The sequence below is a fragment of the Podarcis tiliguerta genome, assembly GCF_965153285.1.
Source record: "Podarcis tiliguerta genome assembly, chromosome: 2".
NCBI classification, from domain to species: Eukaryota; Metazoa; Chordata; class Lepidosauria; order Squamata; family Lacertidae; genus Podarcis; species Podarcis tiliguerta.
Window position 1 is genome coordinate 1,272,661 of NC_139535.1, and position 27,500 is coordinate 1,300,160.

General features: G+C 46.1%; 2 protein-coding genes across 3 annotated transcripts; both read left to right on the forward strand.

Annotated features, from left to right (window-relative positions):
• The first annotated feature begins 4,402 nt into the window (after positions 1 to 4,402).
• On the forward strand, positions 4,403 to 11,851 carry LOC310670403 (uncharacterized protein). Of its 2 annotated transcripts, XM_083425716.1 has the most exons (4): positions 4,403 to 4,537; positions 6,622 to 6,691; positions 9,134 to 9,371; positions 9,868 to 11,851. In XM_083425716.1, exons 3-4 carry the CDS (start codon positions 9,346 to 9,348, stop codon positions 11,561 to 11,563), a joined length of 1,722 nt encoding a protein of 573 aa, XP_083281842.1. In that variant the 5' UTR covers positions 4,403 to 4,537; positions 6,622 to 6,691; positions 9,134 to 9,345; the 3' UTR covers positions 11,564 to 11,851. The 2 variants fall into 2 exon arrangements, with proteins under 2 accessions (XP_083281842.1, XP_083281843.1); XM_083425717.1 differs by lacking the exon at positions 9,134 to 9,371 and having other exon boundaries at positions 4,404 to 4,537.
• On the forward strand, positions 9,378 to 27,316 carry LOC310670871 (uncharacterized protein). Its single transcript, XM_083426688.1, has 2 exons — positions 9,378 to 9,596; positions 24,500 to 27,316. The coding sequence occupies exon 2, from the start codon at positions 26,111 to 26,113 to the stop codon at positions 26,945 to 26,947; it is 837 nt and encodes a 278-aa protein (XP_083282814.1). The 5' UTR covers positions 9,378 to 9,596; positions 24,500 to 26,110; the 3' UTR covers positions 26,948 to 27,316.
• Positions 27,317 to 27,500: the final 184 nt, after the last annotated feature.

A 27,500-nucleotide genomic window follows, 5' to 3' on the forward strand; every position in this document is an offset into this window, starting at 1 on the left:
ACCCAACGGCCATCTAGTCCAACCCCCTGCAATGCTGTTCGCAATTCATAAAAGCGAAGGCATTGGGGTGGATGAAATCCCGAGGCCTGAGCTGGTCTCTCGCCCTAACCCCAAAGGCATGAGCATACTCTGCGTGTGCCCAGAGGCACTCTCTCCCATCCAGCCGGAAGCACGAGTCGGACTCCAAAGCTGGCATCTGATCATAGCAAGAACATAGAAGTTGGGCCTGGGAAATAAGGAGGAGGAGGGTTCTGCTGCCACCAGGCTGAAATCCAGGGCTGATGCAGCTGTTGGCTCTGATTCCACCTTGGTCACGCCAAGCCAAACTCAGAACACAGCAGCATTTCCATCAGGGTGCCAGGAGAGGGGAGATGATTCCTCTTGAGCAGCAGAGAGCAACTCCCTCTCTAGTTTCGTATATTCAGTATGCTCAAACTCTGTATCTTCAACTACCATCCTGACAAGGGGAGAAACTCCTCTCCTCTGGCCCCTCCCAGCCCAGAGCTTGTGTTCCCCACCCCCGCTTCTCTCTGCTCCATTGGCAGTGGGGGGGGGGACACTCAGTGGCGTTGCGTCGGTTGTCAGCACCCGGGGCAAGGCAAGTAATTTGCGCCCCCCCCCGCTGCACTGTCCCTCCCCCAGATAGTCCCTCGCTCTCTCTCCGCACCGCACCGCATGCCTGGCACCCCCCCCCCCACAGTGGGCGGCGGCTCGGATGGGATTCACACAGCCAGCACTGCAGTGAGAGAGAGTGAGTGAGCCAGGTAGGGGCAGACAGCTGCGAGTGCGAGCGCGCCCCCCCAGATGTTGCGCCCGGTGCGGCCGGCCCCCCCTGCACCCCCCACGCTACGCCACTGGGGACACTGTAGAGAGGCGCTGGGGGGAGTTTCGCTTCCCCATGCCTGAGCACCTCTCAGCATTCAGGGAAATGGAAGAGGGAAGTTGGCCACGATCCAGGAGATTGAGGTCAGCAGAGAGCAAAGCAAAGCCTACTCAAAGAGAAGCTGCTTCAGCTCCCCCTTCCCAGTCGCAGCAGAAATATATATATATATATAATAATTTCCAGGTTTATACATTTCAATAATTTTTACAGTCATTTTAACATTTTGAAACGTGACTTCCTTCCCCCTCTTTCTGAGGTTCCTTATATTTACCGTACTTTTCCATGTATAAGACAATGAATTTTTATTTAAAAATTATGTTTAAAAATACACACGGGGGCGTGTTATACATGTTAAAATATTGTATTTTTTATATTTTCTGCATATCCAAATTAACTTAATTTGGTCATTTATTTCATCTTCTTTCAATATATACTCTTATAAAACTGCAGGTTATTACACTAAAATCCTGCCAATGTTCTTATCTGTCTACAATTTGTTTGTAAATAATAAACCATTTCCATTGTTTTATAAAAAAAGTTTTTTATCGTGATATTTGATTTTTCTGGTAAGCTTCACCATTTCTGCATATTCCATAAGTTTTTGTATCCATTCTTCCTTTGCTGGGACTTCTTCTTCTTTACATTTTTGGTCAAGTGACATTCTTGCCACTGTAGTCACATACATAAATAATTTTCTATACAGTTTAGGTAGTTCTACACCCATTGCTCGGTCCCAGCTCCTGCCAACCTAGCAGTTCGAAAGCACATCAAAGTGCAAGTAGATAAATAGGTACCACTCCGGCAGGAAGGTAAACAGTGTTTCTGTGCGCTGCTCTGGTTCTCCAGAAGCGGCTTAGTCATGCTGGCCACATGACCAGGAAGCTGTACGCCGGCTCCCTCAGCCAGTAAAGCGCCGCAACCCCAGAGTCGGTCACTACTGGACTTAATGGTCAGGGGTCCCCTTTACCTTTACACCTATAATTCCCAAAAGGAAAGCTTCTGCCTGATTTGGTGGGCAGTGTCCCAAAGTCTCTGCCACCTCCTCACCCCCAGGGGTTTAGCCTGTATCTGGACTGCACCACTTCAGCTTGCAAGGAAGGGCCCCTATTTTGGGACACACACATTGATTCCACCACATGGGAAAGCAATGATTTCCAGCCAAGACCCTCCTCTCCTGGGGTCGTTAGGGGCGCACTGAAGAGCAGTCCATCCTCTGAGTTGCCTCCTCTGCAGTCTGAGGCAGGACAGATCCAGCCCTGCCACAGATCCACCACTTAGGGGAGGATGAGGACAGAGACCTCGGGTGCAACTAATAATAATAATAATAATAATAATAATAATAATTTATTTGTACCCCGCCCATCTGGGGGGGGGGGGCTTCCCCAGCCACTCTGGGCGGCTTCCAACAAAGATTAAAAATACATTAGAATGTCACACATTAAAAGCTTCCCTGAACAGGGCTGCCTTCAGATGTCTTCTAAATGTCAGGTAGTTGTTTGACATCTGATGGGAGGGTGTTCCACAGGGCGGGTGCCACCACCAAGAAGGTCCTCTGCTTGGTTCCCTGTAGCTTTCCTTCCTGCAGGTGTTAATGGAGGAATCCGAGGGTTCCCTTGGGCAAAAAATAAAGACACCAAACAGGACAATTTGGAGCAAAACAGCAGCCTGTAGGCTTGGCCATTATTGGAAACTGTCATGACAGGACTCCCACCCACAACAAGATGAAGCAAGATGGAAGTCCAGAACAAAAGAAGACCCCAACTTTTATTAGTTACTAATCCCCCAAACTACACCGCTAAGACTACATTACAACTACATCACTACATCACAAAAAGGAGGGGTTGAGGGAGGAGTTGTGAAGGTAACCTGAGTATCTTGTCACCTGGCTGGTTCCCCCTTTCCCCCCTCCCCATGAGTACTTTCCAGGTGACAAAGGGGAGTTTGCAGTGTCCTGCCCCAAGAGGGAAGAGCTGATCATTGTCCTTTGTTCCATTCTGTGCTGAATCCACTCCCATATGCAAGTTCTTTGTGACCTTGATGGTCTTCTGTCTAGGACCATCAGGGTTGGCATAGCAACTGGGCAGGGCTCCTGTGGATGTGCTGGGATGCTCAAGGGATTATGGCTGCCCTGTATCCAACCTTCCCCGTTTTGTAGTCTTTTCTTCATGGAGTAAAATAAAAGTGGAACAGTGCAAATCCGATGTATGGTTGATTTTCTATGCATTTATAACAGAAGTGTAGCATATGTCGTGTTTGAGTGTGTGTCAAGTTTGTACAAACTGAATTATGGGGGGGGGGGGGTTCCCTGCGACACAGGGAGGGAACCGCCAGAAGGCCCTCTGCCTGGTTCCCTGTAACCTCACTTCCCGCAGGGAGGGAACCGCCAGACAGGGGTCAGCAGTGGGGGGCAGCGAGAGAGGAAGGCGGAGGGCCCTGGATTTGGAGATTCCAAGACCATGGAGAGGATGAGGCCCTGCAGAGAAGAGGGGGGAGACCACCCCCCATTATTACGAAGGAATTTACCAAATCACAAAATCAAAGCTTTCACCCATCTAGGTGGCCCAGACTAGGAAATGAGAAATGCCCGGTGCGGGCAGCTAGATGGGCACCAGCCTGCAGAAATGCACACACAAAAAACACAACTTCCTTCCGCAGACCTGTTGTGTTGTTGTCATAGTAGTCGACAAGGCAACACTCAAGGAAAGCGCCGGACAACCAACCTCACGTCATTCCTCCACTGGCCACGAGAGGGCGAGCTTTCCCTATATGTATATATTTCCCTATGATAGCTGCGACCCTACCTTTGAGTAGCAAAACAACTGCAAAAGTTTGGCACAGGTTTGGGGGGAATCCCTAATTTTGGGGTTCGTGGTTAATTTTCCTTCCTCCCCCCTCCCAGAAAGCAAATATCTTCTTACCTCCAAGCAAGCTCTATACTGTAATCCCATTTCTTTCGTGAAAAGGTCGCAGCAGCAGCAAGGAATGAGACCCCCCCCCCCACCAAAAAAAAAGTCCTTCGGGAAATGAAGCTGGCATCCCTGTTGTTCCCACTGGTTTGGAAGCTCCGTCTTCATTACACCGCTTTTACCACGGCGGGGGAATCCAGTGTCCTTATGGGTAGCGCGGCTGGTGTTTGGGACTGAGCTTGCTTATTGCGGGGGGGGGGCATAGCTCTGTGCTGGAGCAGCTGCTTTGCATGCAGAAGGTGGTCCTCGATTCAGTCCCCACCACTGAAGAAGAGCCCCCCCCCCAAAAAAAAACCCAGGTGGGTGAAGCTTGCACAACTTTACAGACCTCCCCTCTGGAGTCACCCGCTCCCACCCCTACTTGGAGACTCCGCTGTGGGGAGGAGAGGCAACCTGGGGGGGGGGGGGCAGGACGCAAAAGGCTGCGCCTTCACGGCTGGTCCCCATCCTAACACGCAAACGGGCTGCTCTGCACCGTAGCTCTATGGGCTCCTGCGTTCGAAAAGAACCGCGAAGTGTCGGGAGATTCCTGGTGGCCCAAAGGAAGGACGCCCCCCCCCCGGGAAGTGGGAGGTTTTACAAAGGGGAGGAGGGGTGTCGGTGGAATAACACGCCCCCGATCCCGTATTTCCGGGAAGAAAACCGGTTTCGCGAGCAAAGCACGCGGATCACCAGAGAGGACAAAGAGGTAAAGGTGCGGCGGGAAGAGGGAGATTGGAGAGGGTGGGGAGAAAAGGACAGAGAGACACCCCCCCCCCGCAATACAAGCGCCTTTCCGGGGCCCCATCGGCAGGGGCTCCGATCCGCGCGACCCTGCTGCGAAGTGGGGACCCAACACCTACAGGGATTGCATTGCCCGATCTCCTTTGCAGCGGCCCCACCGCTTGAGGGCAAGCGATGCTCAACTGCCCTGCACCCCTGGGGCGCCTTTGCAGGAATTGGAATGTGATGCCCACCAAGGGGGTCCCGACGTGGACCCCTATCTCCAAGCATCCCTAGATTTGATCCCAGGACCCAAACATGACGCGCCCCGCTTTCTGCCGTTTCCCCCCTGGCCGGAACCCCTCAAGGCGCTCCTGATGGAGAGACAGAGTCCATGAAAGGGTTAAAGGAAGTGAAATAGGCCTGGATAAAGACCCACCTCCTCACTCTCCCGCCTTCCTGTCCGTCTTGGTGCGCCCGGGAGAGATTCGATTCTGCGCAGAGGTTGCAGGGGAGACTGGTTGCAGGGGAGACTGTGGGACGGAGGGAGGTGGGCAGAGGAAACTGGGGGGCTGAGGGAGGAATGGCAGCATCCCTGGGAGATAGAAGGCCAGCCGAGCAGAGAGAGAGGGAGAGAGACTCTTCCTTTTGGAGAGATGTCTCCATCCTTGGGCGCTGGAGGAGGAATCTCCGGTGGTGGGTCTGCCTTGGCTTCTCCCTCCTGCCCAGGAATCTGCCACTCTTCTAAGTTGACTAGAGAGAGATGCCTGATAAAGGGGGGGGGGGAGCTTCCACTGATTCCCCCACCCTTTTCTCCCTGGAAGCTCCATCCTCTCCCCACTGATCCTCGAAAGCTACTGCATGGCTGGCTGTGGGCTGCATTATACCAAGTCAAACTGTTGGTCCACCTTGGAGAGGAGGAGAAGAGAGAAAAAGGTGGAAGGTCCTGAGAGGGAGGAGGAAGGAGGAGGAGGCCTTCTCCAAAGCGCCTCTTTGCTTCTGGAAGCCCCTCCCAGGAAGTGGCTAGAGACCTCTTCCTCTCTCTCACGCTCTACCACTCTTTCAAATCAGAACCAGTGAAGGTGGTTTAGGTCCTGTGTGAGTGTCTGGAGGCAGTTGGAAGACGGATTGTGGCTAACAGATTAAGGTTGGATCCTGACAAGACAGAGGTACTGTTTTGGGGGGACAGGGGGGTGGGTAAGTATAGAAGACTCCCTGGTCCTGAATGGGATAACTGTACCTCTGAAGGACCAGGTGCGCAGCCTGGGAGTCATTTTGGACTCACAGGTCAATTTTGGATCCAGGGCAGCTCTCTACCAGCTTTGTCTGGTATGCCGGATGAGACCCTACGTGCCTGCAGACTTTCTCAACTAGTTTTTTTCTGCTTAGACTACCTTCTGCTTAGACTGCCATGCACTCTACCTGGGGCTACCTTTAAAGATTACCCAGAAACTACAACTAATCCAGAATGCAGCAACTGGACTGTTGACTGGGAGTGGCCACCGAGACCATATAACACCTGAAAGACCTACATTGGCTCCCAGGATGTTTCTGAGCACAATTCAAAGTGTTGGTGCTGATCTTTAAAGCCCTAAACGGCCTCAAAGGCCCAGTATACCTGAAGGAGTGTCTCCACCCCCATCATTCAGCCCGGGCTCTTAGGCCCAGCACTGAGGGCCTTCTGGCGGTTCCCTCACTACAAGAAGTGAAGTCACAGGGAACCAGGCAGAGGGCCTTCTTGGTAGGGGTGTCTGCTCTGTGGAAAGCCCTCCCATCATATATCAAAGAAATAAACAACTATCTGACGTTTAGAAGACATCTGAAGGCAGTTTAGGGAAGTTTTTAATGATTGATGTTTTAATGTATTTTTAATACTCTGTTGGGAGCTGCCCACAGTGGCTGGGGAGGCCCGATCAGATGGGCAGGGTATAATAAATAAATTATTAATATTAGTATCATTATTATTAAAGGGACACCGGATGCCTTGTTATACTTTCTTCAACACATGAATATTTTTGAATACTTTTCCAGTGACGTAAATAGCACTTCCGTTTTACCTATTCCGCACAGGAGAGAATCTGGTCTGCAAGTCTGAGCTCAACTCCTTCCTTGAAACAGAAAAATACAGAGACTTTGAGAGGTAGGTCCTTCCTCTTGCCTGGGAGACTGTAGGTCTCGTTTCAGTTTGTGGGAACATGAGAAAAGTCCTGCTGGATTAGGATCAGGGCCCACCTCGTCCAGCATCCTCTTCTCACAAGGACCAGCCAAGGAGAACCCCCCCCCCGCAGGCCAACAGCTGTCTCCCCACTCAGGACTCCCAGCCCCTGGGATTCAGATGAATAATTCCTCCGTAGGGGAGGGGGACTAATAGCTGGGAACTGAAGGACTGCTACTGAAATGGTGGGTGGTTCTGAGAAGGTGGACACAATGGAGCCAGGAAGTAAATGGTGCAGGATTAGGGAGTGTGTGTAGTTGCTTGGAGTGTATCAGGAAGATGTTACACATCACGGAGGAAGGAGGAAACAGAATACAGATATTTAGTGTTTTCAGAGGAGGAGGAAGATGGAGAAAGTGCGTCCCTCCAGATGTTGTTCCAGTAGAACTCCAGTCATCCCTGGTCATTGGCCATCCTTGCTTGGGCTGATGGTGCTTTGAGTCCAACCACATCTGGAGGGCCAGAGGTGCCCCACCTCACCGTAGATGGTTCCTCTAGGAGCTCAGACTCACTTGGGAGGTCCAGGTGGGTGTGGATACCAAGGGTTACTGAGACACATTTTCAGGGATTATGATTGATACCTAGACTCCAAATCCAAGGTGCCAACACTAAATGGAGGTCTGGATGATACCCTCAAAGAGGTCTGGTTTATATTCCAGAAGACTGCCAACCAGAGGATAGATCTGAAGGTGCAGAACTGAGTTAACATCGAGATTCTGAGTTACAATTCAGGCTGAGAAATGGAGGCAGGGATGCTTAATGTCATCTAAAGATGGTTTTCCCCCTCACGTTCTCTTCTGGCGGAAGCATCTCTGATTGCACATCCTCTCTCAAATGTCAGATACTTTCCTTCCACCCCCTTTTGTTGGCATCTGGACAGAGTTGTTGAGCTTTTTTAAAATGCAAATTCTCCCAAAAAGAAGCAGCTTTTGAGCTTTCCTGATGTTTCCCACCATAGAAATCTTCGGAATGTAATGGAGTCCGGCACGCTTCCCTGTGCCGGCTTGAGCCTCACACTCTCTTCCTGGCTCCAAGCAGAGTATCACAGCAGCGGTTTTGCCTTGTGTGGGTGATAAATCCCAGTCTGTACACAGGCTTCTTGCTTAATCGAAGAAGTCTTTAATCATTGTACAGAAAAAACATCATAAATCACCCCGGAGATCGGGCGGACATTCTCTCCGGCTCAACAGCTAAAAGCGTAAGTAACTCACACACAAAGGAAGATTCCCGTATGTGAACAAAACCAGGCCTCAGGATGTGAGACGTCACACAGAACTGTTTAACCCTGTTAGTTCTGGTTCTCCTCGCAAGAAACGGCAGCCTTGCCATACGTCTGGGTGGACCTTTTGCCGATCTTGTGAAAATCCTCCTCGATTCCCAGGGGTGGACAGACCTATGGCAGCCCTACCTTCTCAACCTTCTTGATATGGTCCAAAGGGCATATATTTTTGGCCCCAGCTTGGCCACAGGAGTTACCAGAAGGAGGCGTACAAGGACTCCATCCAACATGTTGCAATGTATTAGGACCGATAGAAGCTCCATATAAAGCACTCAGGAGTCCAGCTGTACAGTGGTGCCTCGCAAGACGAAAAGAATCCGTTCTGGGAGTCTTTTCGTCTTGCGGTTTTTTCGTCTTGCGAAGCAAGCCCATTGACGGAGTAGCGCTATTAGCGCTATTGGCTAAAAAAGGGCTAAAAACGGCTTTTCTTAGGGGGGGGGATTAGCGGTTTTGCTGCTAAAATGCTTTTAGCAGCTTAGCGATTCAGAATAAGGGGTTTTGGAGCAAAAAATTTTTTTGATTTTTTCGTCATTTTTCGTCTTGCGAAGCAAGCCCATAGGGAAATTCGTCCTGCGAAGCGCCTCTGCAGACGGAAAACCCTTTCGTCTTGCGAGGCATTCGTCTTGCGGGGCACCACTGTATTTCGTTTCCTGCTTGGCAGGGGGTTGGACTCGATGGCCCCTGTGGTCTATTCCAACTCTATGATTCTATGATTCAAGGAGGGCTTTATTCCAGCTGCAGTCCTGCAGCATCATAAAGTACCATAAATCAGCCTTCCTACATACAGGGGAGAAGCCATTGTGGAGAAGTCAAGCATACCTCTGTATACTAGCTGGCTGAAGACCAATTAGGCAGCGCCGCATCTCTTGGGATGCTGACTCACCACATGAAACTGAGTCAGCATTTCCACTTAGCATAGTGTTAACTCCTTGATACCCACAACACTCCAACACAATCGTCTTAAGGACTCCACTCCCGATTCGTGTAGCATTTACTTCTTAGCCTATTCTTTTCCTGAAGATATTCACGCAAGGCAGCAGAGGTGTAGGATCAGAGTTTTCCTTCTGCTGCTTGGCCTCCCTTCCCAGGTTGATGAGCCCCTCACTTCCCTCTACGGCACTTGCATAAACCACCTGCTTGACCATTGGAGACACTATTGGTCTCGTCTGCTCAATGTGCCAGAGCCTGTCATCACATGCAGTGAAAGTCCCCGACTCATCAAGGGATTGAGACCCATCAATTATCCTCAACTGGTTTAGATGGCCTGTCGAAGCTTTTCCTGGGTTGTGTCTGCTGTTGCATGCTGACAGCGTCTAGGACCCACAGGTGAGAGCTGAGTACAGGTTGGGGATTAATGGTGGACCAATCACCCCAGAAGGAGCCCTATATGTCCCCCACGAGAGATACTACCCCAGCCCCAACACCCCATGACATAACACTATTAATGTATTTGATGCCTCAGGAATAAATTTGTGTCTCCACCAATAAAACTAACAGCTTCATCCCATGAATGAATCAGTGCTAAATATCCAAGGCTGAAGTTTCCATTAAGTACAGTTATATATTGATGTTTAATATCGAGCTTCTTCAGTGTGACACAGATTCCGCTTTGAAATAGAGGAGGTACGTCCAGGAGTGATGCAAATGGAGAAAGGACAGTGAGAGAGGCCTGGGCAGAGAATTTACATTAGGATAGTCCTGTGTCAGAAAACGGGCACGAGATCAGGTGGCACATAATAATTATAAATACTAATTGGGATGAGTGCCAATTGAACTTGATGTGTATCATATTCCTTTGTTCTCTCCCTTGAAACACCAACAGGATTTTGTCTCGCTGCACTCTGAAGCAGACGATGGAGAAGACAGGCAAGAGTTCTAGGGGGCCATCTGTAAATTCAAAAGGAATAACGAAGAAAGCATTTGAATGTATAGAGTGTGGAAAGAGCTTCAGTCGAAGTGAAACCCTTAGAAAACATCATCGAACTCACACAGGGGAGAAACCATTTGAATGTATAGAGTGTGGAAAGAGCTTCAGTCTAAGTGAAACCCTTAGAAAACATCAGCGAACTCACACAGGAGAGAAACCATTTAAATGTATAGAGTGTGGAAAGAGCTTCAGTGATAGTGGGAAACTTCGACTACATCATCGAACTCACACAGGTGAGAAACCATTTAAATGTATAGAGTGTGGAAAGAGCTTCAGTGATAGTGGGAAACTTCGACTACATCATCGAACTCACACAGGGGAGAAACCATTTAAATGTATAGAGTGTGGAAAGAGCTTCTCTAGTAGTGGGAAACTTCGACTACATCATCGAACTCACACAGGTGAGAAACCATTTGAATGTATAGAGTGTGGAAAGAGCTTCAGTCAAAGGGGAAACCTTAGAATACATCAGCGAACTCACACAGGTGAGAAACCATTCAGATGCATGGAGTGTGGAAAGAGCTTCAGTGATAGTGGGAAACTTCGACTACATCATCGAACTCACACAGGGGAGAAACCATTTAAATGTATAGAGTGTGGAAAGAGCTTCTCTAATAGTGGGAAACTTCGACGACATCATCTAACTCACACAGGTGAGAAACCATTCAGATGCATGGAGTGTGGAAAGAGCTTCAGTGAAAGTGGACACTATAGACTACATCAACGAATTCACACAGAGGAGAAACCATTTAAATGTATAGAGTGTGGAAAGAGCTTCAGTCAAAGTGGACACTATAGACTACATCAACGAATTCACACAGAGGAGAAACCATTTAAATGTATAGAGTGTGGAAAGAGCTTCAGTCAAAGTGAGAAACTTCAACAACATCATCGAACTCATACAGGGGAGAAACCATTTAAATGTATAGAGTGTGGGAAAAGTTTCAATAAAAGTGGACACTATAGAGAACATCAGCGAACTCATACAGGGGAAAAACCATTTGAATGTATAGAGTGTGGAAAGAGCTTTGCTCATAGTGGGAAACTTCGACTACATCATCGAACTCACACAGGGGAAAAACCATTTAAATGTTTGGAGTGTGGAAAGAGCTTCAGTCAAAGGGGAAGCCTTAGACTACATCAGCGAACTCACACAGGGGAAAAACCATTTAAATGTATAGAGTGTGGAAAGAGCTTCAGTGAAAGTGGGAGACTTCAGCGACATCATCGAACTCACACAGAGGAGAAACCATTTAAATGTATAGAGTGTGGAAAGAGCTTCAGTCAAAGTGGAAATTATAAAAGCCACCAAAGAACTCACACAGGGGAAAAACCATTTAAATGTATAGAGTGTGGAAAGAGCTTCAGTGACAGTGGAACACTTAGAAAACATCAGCGAACTCACACAGGGGAGAAACCATTTAATTGTATGCAGTGTGGGAAAACCTTCAGTCAAAGGGGACACTTAAGAGATCATCAACGAAGTCACACAGGGGAAAAACCATTTGAATGTATAGAGTGTGGAAAGAGCTTCAGTCAAAGTGGACACTGTAAACGACATCAACGAACACACACGGAAAAAACCATTTGAATGTATAGAGTGTGGAAAGAGCTTCAGTTGAAGTGAAAACTGTTGGCTATTTGCTGTTTAGTAGCGCTGCAGAGAGCTTGCTGGCGAGACCATGCATTAAAAAGGGACTCAAAAATAACTTAAACAAGGTTTTAATAACAAAAACAAAAACTCCTTATACACTAAGTCCATCAACAACAAACCAGACCCAACCACCAACCCATCCCCCAGGGTAATGAGGGAACTAGGTGCTGCTCCTTATATACTATGCCCAAATGCTGACACAGCTTGATTAACACAACTCAGCAGCACCTGTAAGCTGTTTGCACCTATTTCCCCTGGCCCTGGCCCTTAAAGACATACACAACTTGTGAAACAATAATGAACCATCACATTTTAAAGTGACCATTCAACATTTCTCCTGCGGTTCATTATTGTGGAACAAAAACATAAAGGCTGAAGAAGCTAAAGAGATAGCAGTGGCCACAGGGGGAAAAATACCACCAATACATAGACAATTGGAAGACCATAGGTCAATGTTGTCTATGATTGAACTGAAGGAGAAACAAACAAACCTGAGGATCAGGGCTGTACCAGAACTTGAGAAAGATAAGCTAAGTGACTTTCTTATGCAGGAATTTGCAGACTTTTGGGAATTAGATCTGGGGAAGGAAGAATTCAAGATAGTGAGTGCATTCGGGCTTGGAAGAGGGGGAAAAAAGACCAGGGTGAGAGACTGTGATTACCCTCAGATCAAAAGAGGAGAGAGATAAAATCTTGGGTCTGCATTTCCAGAAGGCCCTGAAAATACATCAGTCAAGAGTGGAGATATTAAAGGACATTCCGAAACATCTTTTGGAATTTAGATCTAACTACGGAGATTTGGTTGCCCTGCTGAGAAGCAATAGCATCATCTTCAGGTGGGAATTTCCCCAGGGCCTATCTCTTAGTATTAAAGGAAGAAAGATTAAAATAAGATCAGTGGACGACAAAGACAGATTTCTAAAAGACTACGGGGAAGATCTACAGAAAGGACTTGGAAAGGAGCAAAGAGTATCAGAAAGAGGAACAATAGACAAGGCAAAAATACTTCTTGATATAGACAGCTTGGAGAAGGTGGCACCACCGACAGAGCAAGAAGAAGCATTGGGTGCAGTTGGAGGGAAAGCAAGGTAATTACATCATGTCTCTGCAACTACTAAGTTGGAATTGTAACGGTCTGAATTCCCCTCAGAAAAGGAGACAGATTTTTCATTTGTTAAAAAAGGAACAATTGGACTTGATTTGTTTACAGGAAACTCATGTGATAAGGCTACACAGAAAAGTGTTGATTAACAAGAGATTGGGTCAGGAGTTTATTTCATCAGATAGAGTTAAAAAAAGAGGAGTAGTGATTTATGTAAAGGAGAGCCTATCACCGAAATTCATTTTTAAAGATGACCAAGGAAGATTTGTGGCAGTTGAAATTCAAATACATGGAGAGAAGTTTTTGATAGTAGGTGTATATGCACCAAATGAGGGGAAATCTGAATTTTTTAAGAAGTTGCATGAGACATTGACAGACTTCTTTGGACTATAATGTGATTTTGATGGGGGATATGAACGGAGTGGTATCTACAAATATGGATAAGGCACAAAGACAGGTAGTTACTAAAGATGGCAGACTACCGAAAACCTTTTTTGAGATGACAGACAATCTGGATTTAGTGGATATTTGGAGAACGAAGAACCCCTTGGGAAGAGAGGGAACCTTCTTCTCTGAAGCCAAAATGACATGGACAAGAATTGACCAAATATGGATTACTAGAGGTATGGCACCAAAGACAAGAAAAGTGGAAATCTGCCCCAAAACTTGCTCCGACCATAACGCCATGAAGATGGAGATGAACTTAACACCAATTGGCTCCTTCAGATGGAGGATGAATGACAACTTATTTAGAGATGAAGAAGTAACTAAGAAGGCCCAAAAAACCTTGAGAGATTACTTTGAGATAAATATGAATACTTCAGTTGAAAAAAGAGTAATCTGGGACGCAAGCAAAGCTGTTATGAGAGGATTCCTGGTACAACAGAATGCATTAAAGAGGAGAACCCAAAATGAAAAGAAAGAAAAATTTTTGGAGAAAATAAAGGAAAGTGAGAAGAGATTGAGAGTAAAACCAAAGTCACAAGAAATTTTGAGAGAAATAAAGTTATACCAAGTACAATATATGCAAATAATAAATCAAGAGATAGAATGGAAAATTAGACAAATGAGACAAAAGACATTTGAGTCAGCTAACAAATGTGGGAAACTGTTAGCTTGGCAAATGAGAAAAAGACAAAAATTAAATACCATTACCAATTTAGAAGTGGATGGAAAGATTATACAAAATCCAGCTGAGATTAGAAAATGTGTTCAGAGGTATTTTAAACAACTATATACACAACGGCCACAGAAAGAGACTGATATAGATCAATTTTTGAAAATAAATGGACTACAAAGAATCTCTCAAGAAAACAAAATGAGGCTGAACTATAAAATAACTGAACAAGAGGTAGAAAGTGCCATTCAGAACATGCAACTAGGTAAATCTCCAGGGCCGGATGGATTGACTTCCAGATACTACAAATCGCTGAAAGAATGGCTGGTACAACCTTTGAAGGAAGTCTGTAATGAAATATTGGAAGGGAGAAGGGCACCAGAGTCGTGGAAGGAAGCGTACATCACACTTATACCAAAAACAGAGACTGAAAAGACACAGCTCAATAACTACCGCCCTATATCATTGCTAAATGTGGATTACAAAATCTTTGCAAATATTTTGGCTAAAAGATTAAAAAAAGTTTTAGTAGAAGAGATTCATAAAGATCAAGCAGGCTTTCTCCCGGGTAGACACTTATCTGATAATATGAGAAACATAATATTCTAGAACTGTTACAAGAGAACATCAACACTAAGGCAGTTTTGATTTTTGTGGACACGGAGAAAGCCTTTGACAATATTTCTTGGAGTTTTATGAAGAAGAATCTCCAGGGGATGGGGGTAGGACAAGGGTTTGAAAATGGTATAGGTGCAATTTATTCTGAACAAAAAGCCAAACTAATTGTTAATAATGTTGTGACGGAGGAATTCAGGATAGAAAAAGGAACACGACAAGGTTGCGCAATCTCCCCATTGCTTTTTATATCGGTCCTGGAGGTCCTTTTGAATATGATCAGAAGGGACCAATTGGTTAAAGGGATACAGGTCGGAGCCAAACAATATAAATTAAGAGCATTTGCAGATGACTTAGTTTTGACTTTGCAGGAGCCAGAATCTAGTACTAAAAGAGTTCTAGAACTGATTGAAGAATTTGGTCAAGTGGCAGGATTTAAATTGAATAAGTCAAAAACAAAGGTTTTAGAAAAAAATTTAACAGGAACTGAGAGAGAGAGGTTTCAGAATGAGACAGGTTTAACAGTGGTTAAGAAAGTGAAATACTTGGGGATTAATATGACAGCTAAGAATGGGAACTTATTTAAAGGCAACTATGAAAAATGTTGGATGGAGGTGAAAAAAGATTTGGAAATTTGGTCAAATTTGAAGCTTTCACTGCTAGGCCGCATTGCAGCGATAAAAATGAATGTATTGCCTAGAATGTTATACTTGTTTCAAACATTGCAAGTTATTGACAAAATGGATTGCTTCAAGAAGTGGCAGAAAGACATTTCTAGATTTGTCTGGCAGGGCAAGAAGCCAAGAATAAAATTTAAAATACTAACTGATGCAAAAGAAAGAGGTGGATTTGCCCTGCCAGACCTTAAACTTTACTATGAATCAGCAGCTTTTTGCTGGTTGAAAGAATGGCTGCTTCTTGAAAATACAGATATTTTGGATTTAGAAGGTTTCAATAACGCATTTGGATGGCATGCAGATTTGTGGTATGAAAAGGTTAAAGTGCATAAAACATTTAAAAATCATATTGTCAGGAAAGCATTGTTTAATGTCTGGATAAGGTATAAAGACCTACTTGAAAATAAAACCCTAAGGTGGTTGTCACCGATGGAAGCGAAGGCTGTGAAAAAGCTCAATATGGAGGCCAAATGGCCGAAATATTGGGAAATCTTGGAACAAGAGGGAGATAAATTGAAATTGCAGAGTTTTGAAAAGTTAAAAAACAAAGTGCGAGACTGGCTTCATTATTATCAGATAATGGAGGCATATAAAGTGGATAAGAAAATTGGTTTCCAGGTGGAAAAATCAAAATTGGAAACAGAATTGTTAGAACCCAAAACTAAGATCTTGTAAAAAATGTATAACTTGCTGCTGAAATGGAATACTCAGGATGAAACAGTAAAATCTGCTATGATTAAATGGGCACAAGATGTTGGACATAACATCATGATGGCTGACTGGGAATAGTTATGGACAACAGGTATGAAGTTTACGGCATGTAATGCCTTAAGAGAGAATATTATGAAAATGATATACAGGTGGTACATGACACCAGTCAAGCTTGCAAAAATCTATCATTTGCCCGATAATAAATGTTGGAAATGTAAAGAAACTGAAGGTACATTCTTTCACCTTTGGTGGACGTGCCCAAGGATTAAGGCTTTTTGGGAGATGATATATAATGAAATGAAAAAGGTATTTAAATATACCTTCCTGAAGAAATCAGAGGCCTTTCTCCTGGGCATGGTTGGCCAATTGGTGTTAAAGAAAGACAGAACTTTCTTTATGTATGGTACAACAGCAGCAAGAATACCCATCGCGAAGTATTGGAAGACACAAGAACTACCCACCCTGGAAGAATGGCAGATGAAGGTGATGGACTATATGGAATTAGCGGAAATGACCGGCAGAATCCGAGACCAGGGAGAAGAGCTGGTGGAAGAAGATTGGAAGAAATTTAAAGACTATCTACAGAAATATTGCAAAATTAGTGAATGTTAGAATGATGTTAGATTGAGGTTAAGGGGTTTTTAGCAATAATGTTATGAAAGAATATGCAAAAATGGAATGTTAACAGGTGGAAAGTTAAAGCTAAAATATATTAAGATCAAGATTAAGATAAAGGTAAAGAGGGAAAGAATTTGCTGAATAAATAAATTGAATTGGAATACAAAGAGGGGAGGTGTGGGGAGGTCCGAGAAACAAGCAAATGCAAGATATGTTATGAAAGATTGAACTGTTTTTAATTGCTTTTTACTTTTTGTATTTTTCTTTCCCCCCCTTGTTTCTTTTTGTGAAAATCTTAATAAAATATTATTATTAAAAAAAACATAAAACATATTTTGTACATGTCTTTCATGTGCAACCTTTGGAAGAGCTTTAGTAAAAATGTCTGCAATTTGATTGTCACCTGGAACATACTGAAATACAATCATTTCATCAGCAATTAGTTTCTTTACAAACTGTAAACGTAACCTTAAGACACTAGTGGGCTGCGTATTGGTCTCTGAACACAGGATAGCGAGTCCACTCTGGGAATCAAGGTAAACTTTTACTGGTAGTGTTACTTGCATCTGTAGGTCGGCAAATACTTGCAGATACCATTCCACATCACGAATGCATGCACATAATTCATTCTCTGTTGTGGAGAGACAAATAATGGTTTGTGTCTGGGACCTCCATTCAAATGGACAACCATTATAACAAAACACCATACCAGACACACCCCTGCAATTATTTTGTGCCACTGCATGAGATGCATCGCAGAAAATTTCAAAACCTTTGTCCATACTTGTTGTAAACTGCAACCTATAATGTTTGGTATGTTTAAGGTACATTACCACTCTCTTAAGAGTAGAGAAACATTGCGTTGTGGGCTTTTCCACAAATTTTGCCAGAAAGTGAAAAGCATAAGTTATATCTGGTCTTGAGGTTCTTTGAATGAAATTTAGCTTGCCTATAGCTGAACGATACAAAGTTTTGTTAGGAAATAGCTTATCTTCACCTGTAAAGCTGAAACCACACACCATAGGTGTTTCCTTCCCATCTGCATTTTCTAAACATAGCATTTCAACAAGATCATCAATTTTTGCAGTTTGATGAACCAGGAAAAATCCATTTTTGCCCTTCTCAATTTGCATGGATAAGTAATTTTTAGCTATGCCTAATTCCACCACTTGAGCCAGACATCCTGGAGACCTTGAGCCAGACATCCTGTAGAGTGAAGTCAAATGGGCCTTAGCACTGCTAATAACAAGGCCAATGGAAGTGATGCTATTCCAGCTGAACTATTTAAAATTTTAAAAGATGATGCTGTTAAGGTGCTACACTCAATATGCCAGCAAGTTTGGAAAACTCAGCAGTGGCCTGAGGATTGGAAAACACTCTACATCCCAATCCCAAAGAAGGGCAGTGCCAAAGAATCGCTGTGTCGTCTGATATGTTCACCCACAACTTAACACCCACAGTGCTTTCTGCATACTGCAATTGAATAATGAAAAGACTTTTTCTAATCCTACTTCTGAGGCAGGGAAGGAGGGGCTGCAGGCACAGGGAAGTCTCCTCGTGAGCCTATTTTCGCTCAGAGGCACCAAGTGGCAGCCCCAGGGCTTCTGCTTCCTTTGGGTTTAGGGGAAGATCCTGCTCAAATCTTCCATTCTTCGGCTAGGTGAGTGAGCGGGTGGTTGCGGAACAACTCCAGCCACGCCTGGAGGATGCGGACCATTTGGATCCCTTCCAATCGGGATTCAGGCCTCACCATGGGACTGAAACTGCCTTGGTTGCGCTGGTCGATGATCTCTGGTGGGCCAGGGACAAAGGTGAGAGCTGTTTCCTAGTTCTGCTGGATTTCTCAGAGGCCTTTAATACCATTGACCATGACAACCTCCTGGACCGTGTAGAGGAGCTGGGAGCTGGCAGAACTGTTATGCAGTGGGTCCGCTCCTTTCTCCTGGGTTGTATCCAGAAGGTGGTGTTGGGGGATGAGTGTTGGACCCCTGGGCTCTCACTTGTGGGGTGCCACAGGGTTCCATCCTCTTCCACATGCTTTTTAACATCAATATGAAGCCACTGGGAGAGATCTTCAAGGGGGTGGGCTGGGCTGTTCATCAATATGCGGATGATACTCAGTTCCACCTCTTTCAAATCGGAACCAGTGAAGGTGGTGAATGTCCTGTGCCTGGAGGTGGTTGGAGGATGTATGGCAGCTAACAGATTGAGCTTGAATCCTGACAAGACAGAAGTATTGTTTTGGAGGGACGGGGCAGGCAGGATTGGAGAATTCCTGGTCCTGAAAGGGGTAACTGTGCCCCTGAAGGACCAGGTGTGCAGCCTGGGAGTCATTTTGGACTCACAGCTGTCCCTGGAGGCAGAGGTCAATTCTGTGTCCAGGGCAGTGTCTACCAGCTGCATCTGGTATGCAGGCTGAGACCCTACCTGCCCGCAGACTGTCTCACCAGAGTGGTGCATGCTCTAGGTATCTCCCACTTGGACTAATGCAATGCACTCTACGTGGGGCTACGTTTGAAGGTGACCTGGAAACGACAACTAATCCAGAATGCGGCAGCTACACAGGTGACTGGGAGCGGCCAAGACCACATAACAACACCAGTCTTGAAAGACCTACACTGGCTCCTAGTATGTTTTCGAGTGCAAAACAGCACCCAAGGGGGTGTTGGTGCTGACCTTTAAGCTGTAAACAGCCTTGAAGGAGCATCTCCACCCGCATCGTTTTGCCTGGACAATGAGGTCCAGCTCTGAGGGCCTTCTGGCGGTTCCCTCACTGTGAGAAGCGAAGTTACAGGCAACCATGCAGAGGGCCGTCTTAGTAGTGGCGCCCGCTCTGTGGAAAGCCCTCCCATCATATATCAAAGAAATAAACAACTATCTGACGTTTAGAAGACATCTGAAGGCAGCTCTGTTTAAGGAAGGTTTTAATGATTGATGTTTTCATGTATTTTTAATATTCTGTTGGAAGCCACCTAGAATGGCTGGGGTTAATAATAATAATAATAAAATTTTGAACTAATTCTTCAGTCATGCTTCTGGGGAGTCTTCCTGCAAGCAGACCACTGCGTACACAAGGGTTTCACAAACTTGGGTTTCCATCTCTTTTTGGAAGACAAGTGCTAAAGACATAGGAAAAACAATCATTGGAAAACAAATAAATATTGATATATATTTATGAAGACAACCCAGCTTAGGGAAGATTTTTATGTTGATGTTTCATCGTGTAAATAAATAATAATAGTCACGCATCTGTATATATGTATATTATTTAAACTATACAAATAATTGTAATAAATCAGCACGCCCCCTGCGTCTTATTACTGCCTCCCTATTACCTAGCCCAGTCTTCAGCAGACATGGATTATGCCTTTCTTGTTCTTCTGGCCTTTTTGAGGACCCAGGAAGAGTCTCCGTAAGACCCTCAACTTAACTCTATTGAAATGACACAAAAGTACTGTAAATAAGGAAAAATAAGTGTGTAGCTGCCACCCTGCTGTGGAGGGAAACATAAATCCATCAGCTCATACACAATTAGCCAGCCACCCGCTCCCGCCCCCATTTCCACTCTCCGCTGTGGGGAGAGGGGCGACTTGGGGGGAGGAGGGGGGGGCATTTCCCGGGGGCGGAGCCCCAAGAGCAGGAGGCCAAAGGCAGCGCCGTCTCTTCCTGTTCCCACCCCAACACAGGCAAGGGCTGCTCTGCCAACGGAGCTCTAGAGGCGCGCGCCTGCGACAAGGAACCCGAAGTGTCTATAGGGCGGAAGTTTCCAGGGGGCCCAAAGGGAAAAGTGGGAGGTTTTCCGAAGGGGAGGAGGGGTGTGGGTGTTGACTACCCCACTTCTCATACTCCGCTTTATTTTGCGGGGAAGGAGCCCGGAAGAGCGAGCGAGGGAGGCGGAGGTCCAGAGAGGACAAAGAGGTAAAGAGGCTGCGTGGGGAAAGGGGGCGATTTAGGGGGAAGGTGAAGAGGAAAAGACAGAGACCCCTCCTGCAAACAGAGCCATAGCTATGGGGGTGGTTGTTTTTTTGCACCAGGTGACGCCTCCAGCAGGGCGCCATTGAGGATGTCTTTGTGGGGGCGCAAATGTCCCCAATTGGGTCTTGGACTCGGGGGAAATCCAGCCTAGTTTCACCCCTGCCCGCAAGAAAGCTCCTGAGCCTTGATGGAGAGACGGAGTCCATGAAAGGGTTAAAGGAAGTGAAACAGGCCTGGATAGAGACCCCCCCCCCCATCTCCGTCTTGGGAGGCACCTCCGGATGGAGAGGTTGGTGCGCCCGGGAGAGATACGGCGCAGAGGGCGAGGGTTGAGCGGTGCCAAGGTTGAGCTTCTGGGCGCAGGGGAGACTGTGGGACGGAGGGAGGAGGGCAGAGGAAACTGGGGGGCTGAGGGAGGAATGGCAGCATCCCTGGGGGATAGAAGGAGAGCCGAGCAGAGAGGGAGGGAGAGAGACTCTTCCCTTTGGAGAGATGTCTCCATCCTTGGGCGCTGGAGGAGGAATCTCCGGTGGGTCTGCCTTGGCTTCTCCCTTTTGCCCACTCGTTCAAATTGACCAGAGGGAGATGCCTGATAAGGGGGGGGGGGGGTCCACTGATTCCCCCATTCTTTCCTCCAGGAAGCTCAATCCTGTCCCCACTGATCCTCAGCTGCATTGTTGTGTTTAGTCGTGTCTGACTCTTCGTGACCCCCTGGACCAGAGCACGTCAGGCACTCCTGTCTTCCACTGCCTCCTGCAGTTTGGTCAAACTAATGCTGGTAGCTTCGAGAACACTGTCTGACCATCTCGTCCTCTGTCATCCCCTTCTCCTTCTGCCCTCTATCTTTCCCAACATCAGGGTCTGTCCTTCAGGATCTGTCCTTCCAGTGAGCACTCAGGGCTGATTTCCTTAAGAATGGAGAGTTTTGATCTTCTTGCAGTCCATGGGACTCTCAAGAGTCTCCTCCAGCACCAGAATTCAAAAGCATCAAATCTTCGGCGATCAGCCTTCTTTATGGTCCAGCTCTCACTTCCATACATCACGACTGGGAAAACCATAGCTTTAACTATACGGACCTTTGTTGGCAAGGTGATGTCTCTGCTTTTTAAGATGCTGTCTAGGTTTGTCATTGCTTTTCTCCCAAGAAGCAGGCGTCTTTTAATTTCATGACTGCTGTCACCATCTGCAGTGATCATGGAGCCCAAGAAAGTAAAATTTCTCACTGCCTCCATTTCCTCCCCTGCTATTTGCCAGGAGGTGATGGGCCCAGTGGCCATGATCTTTGGGTTTTTGTTGTTGTTGTTGAGCTTCAGACCATATTTTGCGCTCTCCTCTCACCCTCATTCAAAGGTCTTTTAATTCCTCCTCACTTTCTGCCATCAAGGTTGTGTCATCTGCATATCTGAGGTTGTTGATATTTCTTCCAACAATCTTAATTCCGGCTAGGGATTCATCCAGCCCAGCCTTTCGCATGATGAATTCTGCATATAAGTTAAATAAGCAGGGAGACAATATACAGCCTTGCCGTACTCCTTTCCCAATTTTGAACCAATCAGTTGTTCCATATCCAGTTCTAACTGTAGCTTCTTGTCCCACATAGAGATTTCTCAGGAGACAGATGAGGTGATCAGGCACTCCCATTTCTTTAAGAACTTGCCATAGTTTGCTGTGGTCGACACAGTCAAAGGCTTTTGCATAGTCAATGAAGCAGAAGTAGATGTTTTTCTGGAACTCTCTAGCTTTCTTCATAATCCAGCGCATGTTTGCAAATTGGTCTCTGGTTCCTCTGCCCCTTCGAAATCCAGCTTGCACTTCTGGGAGTTCTCGGTCCACATACTGCTTGAGCCTTCCTTGTAGAATTTTAAGCATAACCTTGCTAGCGTGTGAAATTGGAGCATTTTTGGCACTGCCCTTCTTTGGAATTGGGATGTAGACTGATCTTCTCCAATCCTCTGGCCACTGCTGAGTTTTCCAAATAGTCAAATCGTTGGTCCACCTTGGAGAGGAGGAGAGTGAAAAAGCTGGAAGGTCCTGAGAGGGAGGAGGAGGAGGCCTTCTCCAAAGCGCCTCTTTGCTTCTGGAAGCCCCTCCCAGGAAGTAGCCAGAGACCTCTTCCTCTTTCTCAGGCTCCCATTCCACTGCTTGGTTAATCGATGATAGTGCTGCTGCTGCTGTATATATACCAATCAAGGAATATGGGAGAAGGATGCTATAGAAAGGAGAAAAAGCTGGTTAATTGGTGGTGGTGCTGATGATGTATATATACCAATCCAGGAATATGCGAGAAGGATGCTATAGAAAGGTTTTCAGAGTTTATCCGCAAGTATATCCTGAAAGCATTTCTATTACTTTTATTTTTTGCAGGCAATGTAAGAGTGGGTTACAAACTGAGATACAATCTATCAGCATACAAAGATCCATAATCCACCCCAGTCTGGGGCATTTCCATGATAGACAATACCTGTGGCTGGAGGCTCTACACCCAGGGCTGTGCATCTGCAGGCCAGGAATTGCCAGTATTACAGGCAAGGGGTGTGAGCTTGCCAAAATTACAGACTGTATGTGAGTGAGAGTTTGTGTGTGGGGTGATAGTTTACAGCAACCGTGTAATTTTCTCCATCCGTAACTTTTCATGAGCCGATATTGCAGTAGGAATTCCAAAATAACTGTGCAAAATCTACAAAGAGACTCGCAGGATAATGGTGGCGTGAGCTTTCCTGGTCCACACCCTCAGCCTGCAGCCCAGAAATGCTGAGAGCATCATACTTTTATTAGCCCTTAACGGGACACCAGCTACTTTGTTATAACTTTCTTCAACAGAATACTTTTACAGTGACATAAATGGCACTTCCGTTTTACTCATTGTGCACAGGAGAGACTCTGGTCTGCAAGTCTGAGATCAACTCCTTCCTTGAAACAGAAAAATACAGAGACTTTGAGAGGTAGGTCCTTCCTCTTGCCTGGGAGACTGTAGGTCTCGTTTCAGTTTGTGGGAACATGAGAAAAGTCCTGCTGGGGTAGGATCAGGGCCCACCTCGTCCAGCATCCTCTTCTCACAAGGACCAGCCAAGGAAACCCCCCCCCAGGCCAACAGCTGTCTCCCCACTCAGGACTCCCAGCCCCTGGGATTCAGATGAATAATTCCTCCGTAGGGGAGGGGGACTAATAGCTGGGACCTGAAGGACTGCTGCTGAAATGGAGGGTGGTTCACAAGGCAGCAGCCTCAGGGCTTAAATGGTGCAGGATTAGGGAATGTGTGCTGTTGGTTGGAGTGTACCTGGAATAATGTGCAGAACCAGTTTCTTGACCGTTGGATCCACGCTTGGCGTCATCCGCTAAATCCACCAGAACTTGTCTTCACATACAGAGGAAGGCCCCAACTCCCTGAGGGTTTGAGACCCATTGACTATCCTCAACAGGTTTAGTAAGCCAATCAAAACTATTCCCTGGGTTGTGTCCGCTGTTGCATGCTGCCAGCTTCTAGGGCCCACCGGAGAGAGCTGAGTGCAGGGTGGGAAGCCCTATATGTCCCCCACGAGAGGTACTACCCCTGCCCCCAGCACCCAGTGACATAATACTATCAATGTATCTAAGATAGATTAGGAATAAATTTGTGCCTCCAGAAACAACACCAACAGCTTCATCCCATGAATGAATCAATCCTATACAGTGGTGCCTCGCAAGACGAAATTAATTCGTTCCACGAGTCTCTTCGTCTAGCGGTTTTTTCGTCTTGCGAAGCAACCCTATTATCGGCTTAGCGGATTAGCGCTATTAGCAGTTTAGCGGCTATTAGCGGCTATTAAAGGCTTAAGGGATTAGCGGATTAGCTGCTAAAAGGCTATTAGTGGTTTAGTGGCTTAGAAAAAGGGGGTGGGGAGCGAAAAAAAATCTCAAAACTCGCAAGACATTTTCGTCTTGCGAAGCAAGCCCATAGGGAAATTCGTCCTGCGAAGCGCATCGAAAAACGGAAAACCCTTTCGTCTAGGGTTTTCCGTCTTGCGAGGCATTCGTCTTGCGGGGTGCCACTGTATATCCAAGGTTGAAGCTTCCATTAGGTACAGTTATACAGGGTGAGTCCTTTAAAAGAGGCCCCATGGATACAGAGGACACATGTTCCACGGGGGCTCTTTATATTGACATTTAATATCGAGGTTTTTCAGTGCCATACATATTCCCCATTGAAGCATAGGTGGTACATCCAGAAATCCTTGACCACCCACTCCAAGGGAGAAAGGAACGTGAGAGAGGCCTGCACAGAGAATTTCCACTGGGATATTCCAGTGTCACAAGATGAACATGAGATCAGGTGGCACATCATAATTATAAACAACAATCGGGGTGGGTCTTTCAGTTTCAGATTCTCTAAATTGAAACCTGCTTTCCTTCTGCATTTCCAGCACTTCCCGTGCAATGCAAGGCTAACAAGGGGCGGTCCAGATCCAAGAACATTTTCCTTCCTGAGCACTCATTTAGCTGTCCCCAGGCACCAACCCTTACCACTATTTCACTGACAGACCCATACCACAGTCCCTAGAAAAGACTCAGACCTGGGTCTCCCAAGGTGGTTACTATGGACCTACAGTCATACCTCTTGTCACGTTCGGTTTAGGTTACATCTTTTCAGGTGGCATCCCACGGTGACCCGGAAGTACCGGAAAGGGTTACTTCCGGGTTTCATTGCATGCGCTCAAAATGACGCCACGCGCATGCGCAGAAGCGACGAAACACGACCCTCACAGACGTGGGTTGCGTTCTGCTCATGTTGCAAACAGGGCTCCAGAACGGATCCCGTTTGCAACGAGAGGTGCCACTGTACTGAGGTGAAAGGGACTGTGCAGGTGATTAATAAACATCTAGGGGATAAAGGGGTTAAAATGTGGCCCAGGAGATGGAGGATTATCATGCAAGCAGAGGATGAAAAATTTCATTAGGAACGCTGAAGCTGAGAAATAGGGGGCAGAAAGCGGCTCCCTTTCCTGTGAGTAACTACTTTCGTTAAAGAGGCTATTCTGCAGCAAACCATTTTCTAAGATCATGCTGTTTTCATAAGGATTATGAAAGGTTGATGATGCATTACTATTATTTAACATTACCGTATTTTTCGCCCCATAGGGTGCACCGGCCCATAGGACGCACCTAGGTTTTTTTTGTGGGGGGAATAAAGAAAAAAATATATATTTTTCCCCCAGGCGTGTGGCTGGGGCAGGGGAAGCCCGAGCTTCCCCCGACCCTAGCCCCCAGAACAGGCAGCTCTCCGCAAGCTTTGGGAGACTGGTGCGACTTCCCGCCGGGCTCCCACGGCTTGCGGATATCTGCCTGAAGCCGAAACCAGGTCGGGGAACAGCGGGATGGCGGCGCTGCGCCTCCCCGCTGTCCTCTGAGCTTGTGGGGCTGGCGGCAGGGAGAAGTGCATTTCTCCTCGCCGCCAGCCTCCAAACCAGGTCCGGGGACAGCGGGATGGCGGCGTTCCGACCCCTCTCGCTCTCCAGGCTTCAGCGAAAGCCTGCATTCGCCCCATAGGACGCATACACATTTCCCCTTCATTTTTGGAGGGAAAAAAGTGCGTCCTATAGGGCGAAAAATACGGTAATCTCCTTTTCATTTCCTAAACATGTGGGACATAGGGAGGATGCAGGGGGATGTATAAGATGTTAAAATAAGACAATATGCTAATTGCACTTGATTTGTGTCACATTCCTTTTTTCTGTTCCTTAAAACACCTACAGGATTCTGTATTTTCCTGTACTCTAAAGCAGGCGATGGAGAAGAAAGTCAGAATTCTGCAGGGCCTCCTTTCTGCAGATCAACAGACTCACACAGGAAAGAAACCATTTAAATGCATGGAGTGTGGAAAGCAGTTCACTTATAGTGGAAATCTTAGAAAACATAAACGAACTCACACAGGGGTTAAACCATTTAAATGTTTGGAGTGTGGAAAGAGCTTCAGTCAGAATGGAAACCTAAGACAACACCAACGAACTCACACAGGGGAGAAACCCTTTAAATGCATGGAATGTGGAAAGAGCTTCGGTGAAAGTGGGACACTTAGAAAACATCAACAGATCCACACAGGGGAGAAACCATTTAAATGTATGGAGTGCGGGAAGAGCTTCATTGAAAGTGGGACACTTAGAAAACACCAGCGGACTCACACAGGGGAGAAACCATTTAAATGTACGGAGTGTGGAAAGAGCTTCAGTCAGAAGGGAAACCTTAGAGAACATCAACGAACTCACACTGGGGATAAACCATTTAAATGCATGGATTGTGGGAAAAGCTTCACGTTTAGTTCAACATTCAGACAACACCAACGGACTCACACAAGGGAAAAACCATTGAAATGCGGAAAGAACTTCCCTGATACTGGAAATATTGGAGAACATCAACAAAGTCACGCAGGGGGGAAACCATTTAAATGTATGGAATGTGGAAAGACCTTCAGTCAAAAAAGTAACCTTAGACAACACAAACAAACTCACATGGGAAAGAAACCATCCACATAGGGATAAAACCCTTTAAATACAGAGTGTGGACAAATCTTAATTTGTGGAGCACTGTGAAAAGATCAATGGACTCACAGAGGGGGGAAACCATTCAAATGTATGGAATGCAGAAGGAGATTCACTTATAGTGGGACACTTAGAATTCATCTACGGACTCTCAGAGGCGTGAAATCATTTAGATGTCTGGACCTGGAAGCTGTCTGCGGACAAACGCCAGCTCCCTCGACCTATAGATCGAGATTAGCGCAGCAACCCCAGAGTCGTCCGCGACTGGACCTAATGGTCAGGGGTACCTTTACCTTTAAATGTTAAATGCATAGAAGTCTATGTGATGTTCTGGTATTTGTATATAAACTTGTATGTACTTGTTGTTGTTGTTGTTGTGTCTGGTATTTGTATATAAACTTGTATGTACTTGTTGTTGTTGTTGTTGTTGTTGTTGTTGTTGTTATTTTAGTATTTATGCCCTACCCATCTGCCTGGGTTCCCCCAGCCAGTCTGGGCAGCTTACAGCACATTTAAAATGTGCAGATAACGTCTTACAATAGTGGGA

Bases quoted from the DNA above. Each gene is read 5' to 3' on its own strand.
- LOC310670403 (XM_083425716.1), top strand. From the start codon at position 9,346: ATGCTGACAGCGTCTAGGACCCACAG. The intron at 9,372-9,867 runs GTGAGAGCTGAG...AAACACCAACAG, and splicing joins ACAGCGTCTAGGACCCACAG to GATTTTGTCTCGCTGCACTC.
- LOC310670871 (XM_083426688.1), top strand. From the start codon at position 26,111: ATGCTAATTGCACTTGATTTGTGTCACATTCCTTTTTTCTGTTCCTTA.